This window comes from Lepisosteus oculatus, chromosome 10 (assembly GCF_040954835.1).
Source record: "Lepisosteus oculatus isolate fLepOcu1 chromosome 10, fLepOcu1.hap2, whole genome shotgun sequence".
Taxonomy (NCBI): Eukaryota; Metazoa; Chordata; class Actinopteri; order Semionotiformes; family Lepisosteidae; genus Lepisosteus; species Lepisosteus oculatus.
The window spans coordinates 38,486,137-38,494,878 of record NC_090705.1 but is presented as its reverse complement, the minus strand read 5'-3'; the positions used below and the strand labels follow the sequence as shown (position 1 = coordinate 38,494,878).

Here is an 8,742-nt window from a genome sequence, read left to right as displayed (position 1 = left end):
ATACTGTATGTGGTCTGGAGCTTTCTTCTTAATACAGTATATATTAAATCCACTAAATTTACCAAAGGGTAACACTTTTTGTTGTTTATTGTTGTATAAAGCTACATTTCTTTTCCAAATCATACAGTAAATTGCCACAGAAGATTGCAGCAGGCAGAATTGTGTTTCAGTATAGAACAACAACATTATTCATTGTAATGTTTACCTTATAACAGAAAATAGTTTTCTCGCTAACGCCTCTTTTGTTCTGTAAATTCTCCTGTGGTTCTGGTAAAGGTCTGTTGTTCTTTCCGTGAGGCCATGAAACTGCGGGGCAAAAAAAAAATAGATCAAGCTTCTGAAAAGCTAAATTGAAAGTGAGAGGTGTCATGACCCATTTCCCCAGCTCCTATCTGACCCCGTTTGCGTGTCATCTGTCTTTTGCCTGCATTCGTATCGTCCTTGTCTCCTTATCAAGCCTACTATATATCATGTTTCTGTCGGCTTGAGGTACTCCATCTCACTCTGTCACTACCTCCCCAGTCTCCCACAAGAGTCTCATTCCTGTCCGGCCTTTCATCTTCCCCTCTCCTCTTCCACTACAGCAGGCAATACAGTATATAAACAAGCAACTGCTATCAGCTGAAAATCTGGGATCCACTGTCAGTCTGTCATTGGACATACAACTGGGGACATCTACTGGCTAAGCCAGTGATTGTGCTCAAAGGAAAATTCCCTCATCTAAAGATATAGTGGAAATACTTTGTTTGGAGGGGGAGCAGTGATGTACAGTATAATGACTGTAAAAAACTGAAGTTTTGATGGAGCACATTCATATTTTACATGGGCTACTAAATGGTTGTGAAAACAATGGAGTTTAATTCCATGGAATATGTGTTTACTTAAGTGAGATTTTTACCTTTCTTTGCATTAGCTCAACAATAGTAATAGCTGGAAATGATTCAGAATTGAATGCATTTGTACAGTGCTTTTCATCCCACAGGATTCCAAAGCACTTTGCATTGAGGAGGGAACTCATTGATCACGCAGCCCCCAGCTAGATCATGCACAGAGCTGATGTGCCAGCAGTCCCACTACATAGCAGATCAAGTAAAGCAGTGAGAAATTATGTTACAAGTTCAAGTAAGGGGGAACTTTAGGTCATATAGGTCTGATAGTTCAAGCCAAGACTGGAATTACATGTAAGTCTTGACACTTTTATGAATATGAATATGAAGTTTGTGTAATGGTAGATTTGTTTATTGAATTTAGTGAAAACTTTGGCTTAACTCGCTCAGCTGAGGGCCAACCTCCATAGGCTGGGGAGGCTAGGATCCCCGTACTTGGTGAAAAGGCAACCAAGGGGTAGCTGCAAAGGTGGAGGAGGCAAAAACGAGTGAGAAAAAGGAGAAGGTTGTATATGTGAACTGAGGCGGTTACATCAGGATTAGGTGAAAGTTACGTCAGCTAAGCTTCAGGCTCACCTCCTGGCCATAGGACAAGGAGGCCGGGATCCCTCCTGAGGAGAGGCGACTGCAGAGGCACAGATTACGCAGTGTTGGAATGCAAAAAACAGGTGTGCGAGGGTGAGATTATGTAGAGGTTTTATAATATTTAGGTGAGGAAAAGATGTCAGGATTGTCAGGATGTGAGGATGTCAAATTACTGAAAAATTTAGATCGAACTTGGCTGTTGTCATCCTTCCGAAGAGGGCTATTGTGAGAGTTCACAATTCAACTTCCGCATTTCTACCTGCCTCTTACCTATCCCTCCACCTCCTATAATCTCCAGCCACCACCCAGGGTCAAATTCTGTGATGTATAAATTCACGTTCTAGAAACAGGGGTCATTTTTCTCTTAAAAAGGGTAACAATAAAAACAATCAAGAAATACACATTTTCCCCAATTTCACAAATGTATCAAGAATAATTATTGAGATGATAATGACTAAAGAAAAAACTTTACCCCGTTAATGCATACTAAGGCCTTTTCCATCACAGATACATGTTGTGACAGAATGTAGAGCTTGGTGGTGGAAGGGGAGTGCCGTGGGACCGAGGTGTTGAAAAGCTTACACCTCTTCTAACCTTGCCAGTACCAATTTGTAGCACTTTGGAACGTAGCAAAGGCTTCTTGATCTACAACTCACAGAAGGCCCTGGGAGTAGTTGATGGCCCACTGATCATTTGGCCTGGGTCAATGAGTCACAGCTGCTTTCATTTATGTCTGTGTGTTTGTGTAGAAGATGATGAGGCACACAAAGCTATTAGTTATGAGGTATTTAATTTGTTCAGCTTGTAGCTGGAAGGCTGTTTGGCACAGTACAAGTGGCTTTAAAGACAAGAGTGTTTGTGGAAAATGTCTGTTGGTTGGTTTTGTTTTGGAGTTAATCTGAGGACTAGTCCCCTAACCCTGTAGACAACACTGTACAAAGAGTCCTGCTACTTTTTTTATTTGAAATGTTTTTTCTATTTAAACTGTAGGGGAACTTTGTAAATAATGTGTCTTCACATCCACTCTCTAAATAAAAGCACCTTTCACTTAAACAAATGTGATTAAAACCTCCTAATTACAGTAGATGCCAAATTTAACCTGGCTATGGAGATCAGAAACCCCAGCTGTCACAATGTCCATATTTTAAGATTCGTATGTTGACTTTACAGGACGTTCCCTTTTGACAAAAAATTTCTAGAATGTTTGACACGCCAATCACTATATTTAGATGAGCATTAGCAACTGGATTTGTGGTAATCATCAGCACATGCTCAATCAACAACTACAGCCAAATACATTGTGTCATCTTCTCATTATTAACAATGCTATGGTGGCACAAATCTTTTGGCCATAGCTGTATATCTTTGATAGTGAGTGATTGATAACTAACAGCTGCTTTTCACGTTGTGTACTAAGCCTCTGCCAGCCAGCTACTATAAATAAGCACGTAATGTGAGTTAATACTGTTACTGACCAAGATGACTGTGTGTTTTTAAGCCTGGGTGAGAAGTACTGTAAATACAATAATAAGCCCTCATATCAGAAATACTGTAGTAGAAAATTCCCAACTTCAAAAGTTATACCCGGAAATCATGTTCAGTTGTATCTGTAAACAGTTTTTGAGCCTGCTTTACAGTATATTATATCCCAGTCGTGCACCCCACCACAAACATCTTCCCAAACCCAGTGTCTTTTTGCCTTGAGGCCAGGGTTAGGAAACCCAGCACTTTAACCCCATTCATTTAGTAATTCATTTCATTGGTTAAGCTGATCCTGCAGCTGAAGTTCATGTCAGTTAACAAAGGACTTGCCAAATGATAGGAAACACTGTGCAATGATACTAGGGTGAAAGGGATGCAAGATTCCAATAAGCGTCGTCAAAACTGACAAATATGCATCTCTGTGACAAGTGCGAGCCATCCCAGTCGTTGGTGGGCTCTAAGCACACATACTGTACAGTAGCACCACTCCCTAGACTCTGCTATGCCAAACTGCTGGGTTCTCAAACCCACACTGTCTAAATTTCTGGGAGACATCACATGCTGATCACCGTTACATTAACTTCACCATATGTGTGTTAAAGTTACTTTTAAAATAGCAAGATACAAAAAAGTCATCTCAATGGATACATTTGCCAATGCCAATTTCAACTAAATTGAAGTATTCTTGGAATTGTTCCACATCCATTGAGACCACTTTGAGATCCAGCTAAAGGATATATCAAGGTAAACCTTTAAGTATCATATAGCAGGCAGATGCTAGGAGTTTATTTTTTTTGATTTACCAGCACTTAAATCATGGCTAGTCACTGTAGAACATTTTGTTTGCTGCATATTACACCTATTATCAAACAATATTAAGAAATACATGACCATGAATTGGTAGTTATTACAAGGAGCTCATGCTTAATGGATATTTAGTGAAACGTAAAAGACTTAGTATCAGGGTCACCAAGAACACAATGTCCCATACTTCCCAAAAATATTTTTAAATCAATTACCAGAAGAAGAGTATGAAATTCTAAGTGCTGTAAGATTTCACTTCTCTATGGCTATCAAAAAGTGGAGAAAACAAAAGTGGAGTATATACATCCTTCATTAAACTAGAACTTTACTTTAAAGTGCTAAGTAAAGAAAGTTATGCATTGTTGTAACATATTCTAAGTAATTTATTGTGCCAAACTATTCAAACACATCCGAAAAGAACCTAAACTCATCTGGTTTATGTCTAGTTGAAAGCACTTGGAATGACTCAGAGACTTTTACAGTACATGTATTTTAATGGGAATTTAGTGTTTTTGCCTACAAGCAATTGTGCTTGTAAGGCAAGGGTAAAGTGTATTATTTTCTTTGTCACCCACGTGTGTAAAAATAATATAAAACTACAAATGATTAAGTTTATGTTTAAACCAAATGAGTAAATGTTTAATGTATTCCTAATATATGTTGCATTTTATAAAGAGTAACAAAATGGATTTGAATTACTAAAAACTGATCATAAATATATTTTGTGATATATGTGATTTTTTGTTTCCTAAACTGCAGTTTAACAAACACAGAAAGCAAACATTCTTTAATAATGCAGCTGCCTGTGCTAATGAAAAATCTGATTTTCCATTATCTTTATCACTGCGAATGAGAAAGTGCCTTAATACCTAGCCTTGTTTACCATCTGCAATGGTCATTGCCTGTGATGAAACATGATCTCCGAAGAGTTTTAAGGTGGCGGTGTCAGAGAAAGATGATCAAGGGGCAGACATGCTTTGAATACTTTCCATCATCATGAAGAGCCCTCTCCATGTTTAAAACGTAATGCTAAGCCAGAGTAGCAGCACTTGAAGAAGGAGAAAAGCTGCTGTATACCTAAACCCAAAAGGGAACAGAAAAATGTCAGAATCAAATCCAAAAGCTAATCAAAAGAAGCCACCCAACAAAAATGTCAAGAAGCTGCGGACAGTGAGTATGGTGTGTAGCTTGGCGAAAAGCTGGCAGCAATGGGCTTCAGAGAACGAGGAAAGGCAGGCCAGTGAGCCATCTGGATGGACACCTTCTGAAGAGAAAAGGGAAATACTGAACACGAAGAAGTATCAACAACCCTTACAACAGAAAACTTGTTCCAAAGAAAACACTGGGACTAAACAAACTGCAGTTCCCGATCCAGCAGCAGGAAAATTAGAAAACACTTCTGAAAGTTTACCTCTGGACTCTAAAATAAGAAGCAAGCAAGTGGTGAAAACGGTGACCAGCAAAGTGCAGGAGAAAGGAATGAACATTGGTTACTTAACTGACAAATACCAAAAGGAAAACGAAGAGGTGGATAAAATACTGAACGCGAAAAGTTCTCCAACTCGAAGGCGAAGATGCTCCAATCTGGTCTCTGAACTCACCAAGGGTTGGAAGGTGATGGAGAAAGAAAGCAAGGATTCTATGGGCCCAACTGGGCCAAAGAGGACAGACAGTATGGACACGGAGGACAGTGGTTTTTCAGAGGGCGATGAGAAAATGCAGGAGGTGACAGAGATGAAAGACAAACAGGTAGAGCCAGACATCTCACCTGTGAGGATCAAACGGCCTTCTGTTTCCGTGTAAGTATTCTATGGTGTGTTAAACAACTGAACGTTAACATCATAATTAGCGTTTGACAAATATGCTTCTCACCAAACTATTTCAAACAGATTATGTTGTCAGAAGGTTACGTAGCCCAGAGGATAGCATATCACAAAATATTGGCAAATCATCTGAAGCCTTGCACTTCAAAAAATATGGTTCAAAGCACAGCAAGATGTTCCAACACAGCCACAATATGGAGTAGGTGTCAATATCTATTTTAGTTAAAACAAGTAAAATGAAAGTTTGGGAATAAACAAGTAAAAGTCCCAAATGAACTCCAACGGGGAGTATTCTGAATTTGTAGACGAAGGTTGTGCAACAAGGTCCATAGATATCTGTAGAATTTCAATGAGCTCTAATAATTCTTTTTTACATGACAGAAAGAAATCTGACAATAATTATCTATGAACACACAGTTTAAAAAAAGATACCTCAAAACAGAATTTTAAAAAATATGCTAAATTAAATATTTATAGAGGTTTTTTATTATAATAGTTTCGCTATATACAATAAAACAGCTGTGACTGAAATAATACTTTCAACAACATTTTGTTTGATAAAAAAATGTAAAATAATTCTCAATAGTCTTTATTTAGATTCTATAATTCGTTCTGCAACATTTGTAGTGAAAGTCAAACAATTTTATTTCTTATATTCCAATTTGAATGTAAAAAAGAAGCAACATTATATACTTTATAAAAAAAAATGTGGGTCATTCTAAACTTTAACAGCAACTTAGAATTAAGTCTTTTATTATTAAGCAATAAAAATAACCTAATTTCTTTGTGGTCACAGGAATGTTTTTCACCCAATCTAAATTCACAGTGTTGAGAAACACTGAAATAAATTTTCTTTGAAATCTTTGGAATAAATACAGGATTGGCAGTATGTAGGATGCTAAATTATAACTATTTCATATTGTAAACAATTAACATTAGCATATTGTAATATATCGATACACACAGACATAGTATATACTGTACATCCATTCAGTATCCATCCATCTGTGTGGATACTGAGTGTCAGAAGAAATGGTAACTTTATATAAGCATGTTTTTAGAAAAACAGGATATTTCAATTTTTATATATTGGTTAAAGGCTTTTGACTATTTTAATTATTCATTCATGACCATGATACACTCAAGTGACTCACTTTTGTATAAGCACTAAATCATCTGGATAAACTGTCAATGCACCCGTTAAAAAACTGATATTTCCCTTTCATAATAAGAAAATTCCAGATTTGTTGTTTTTAACTTTAAGTGAACAGGTGCTTTTGAACTGTATGGCTTAGTACAGTTATCAATTTATTAAGTCTATTTAATCACAAGCATCAGTTAATAATGCTGTTGTTTTGCTACTGGTATTATGTTCCGGTATAGCTTTGCTGTTATGCAGGTGGAACAAAGTGATTCCTGGTGGGAATAAACACACTATCTGCCCAGGAAGAAGCCGTGAGTTTCTATACCCACACGTTTTACCCCATTTATTGTAGAACATAACAATGCCAGGAACAGGCAGCACCCCCTGTGCTAATTCACACATACAGTACACACCAATCACCCATTCACTTACTGCCTACCCCTCTCTAAGATACAGATTTCTGATCTAGGCCACAATTCGGCCACGGTGCTTCACACTCACAATGTGTTAGCAAACTCAGAAGAGTGGAAAGAAATAAGAATATAAGAACATAGGAATGGTTTCAAACAGGAGGAGACCATTCTGCACATTTAATCTGTAGCATAATCTCAGTCCAGCCACTCATGATTTGATCTGCCTACAAACATAGGTGACCCAGAGGTCGCTGGTGACACAATACCTTAGAAATGTTTTTCTATTTCTGCTACTCCCCTTCTCTGATGAGGTACAGAACTGTGGCAGGCATGATGTAGCTGCCAGGGCACTTCCCCGTCAGGAGAACAGAAACTTTCTTAGTAATTCTGCCTGACGAATGCAGTATCAACACTGAATGTGTTGGTTCCAACACATGTGTTATCTGTGAAGCATGTCCCATCCAATTGATATCTCAAATCCTCCATCCAGTCCTCTGTTCTCACATGTGCCTTCTCTGTCTACAGCATCTGGGGGTTGCAGTGTTGTGAAATCAGAGTATGGTCTATCTGCCGCAGGTTAGCTGCAAAGACAGAGACGTGCGAATACCCACAGGAAAGAATGCCAGTTAATTGCAGGGCAAAAAACACAAAGGAATGATTTAGAGACACCAGTTAAACTAGCCAGCATGTTTTTGAGCATGGGGGGGTTACAGCACACCCACATGTGCACAGCATGAATACACAGCCTCCACACAGAGGGTGCTCCAGTCCTTTCAAACCCAGGACTCAAGAGCTGCGAGGCAACAGCATTAGGCATCATGTCATCCACTATAGTGTTTTAGATAACTTCTTCCCTTTTTCGTTTACGGAAATTAACTCAGAATCGACAGACATCAGCGTTAAGGGATTCAACTAATTTAGCTGACCGTACTTAGTACGTGTAGAAAACACATTTCTACTCTATGTTTTCCGCAGGGTGAACAAAGACGTGGATGAAGCCAAAAGGATTAACATCATTGCCAAGAAATACAGCCCAGTGGGGAATCTGAAGAGCAAGTGGCAAAACTGGGCGGAAGAGCACAATGTGAACCAGAAATTGAACCCCTTCAGCGAGGAGTTTGATTATGAGCTTTCCATGTCCACACGGCTCCGGAAAGGGGACCAGGGTTATGGGAGGCCGAAGGAAGGCTCAAAAACAGAGGAGAGAGCTAAAAGAGCGGAGGCCCACATCCATCGAGAGATACTCGATATGTGCTACATTATCAGTACGATGGCTGATCCAGACCCCGATGGCAAGAGCCGGGTAACGTTTGGGGAACTTTTTGATAGATACGTGCGCATCTCAGACAAAGTTGTCGGCATTCTAATGAGAGCCAGGAAGCATGGGAAAGTGCACTTCGAGGGTGAGATGTTGTGGCAAGGACGAGATGACCATGTCATAATAACCCTTTTAGTTTAGCTGCTTTTTAAACTGTAGAGCATTCATGAGGCCAAAATAACAGGCGCAAAGGTGAGCCATAAAACCTTTTTTAATGAATAAAGTTATTCATTTTAATTTCGCTTCTGACTGGTCCTTTACTGACATTCACACAAATGTGGAATCA

The 8,742-nt window shown here is 38.8% G+C and overlaps 1 protein-coding gene across 1 annotated transcript; it reads left to right on the top strand.

Moving 5' to 3' along the window:
- Window positions 1-4,754: 4,754 nt before the first annotated feature.
- On the top strand, window positions 4,755-8,693 carry abrab (actin binding Rho activating protein b). Its single transcript, XM_006635641.3, has 2 exons — window positions 4,755-5,557; window positions 8,114-8,693. Exons 1-2 carry the CDS (start codon window positions 4,860-4,862, stop codon window positions 8,595-8,597), a joined length of 1,182 nt encoding a protein of 393 aa, XP_006635704.1. The 5' UTR covers window positions 4,755-4,859; the 3' UTR covers window positions 8,598-8,693.
- The last annotated feature ends 49 nt before the right edge of the window (window positions 8,694-8,742 follow it).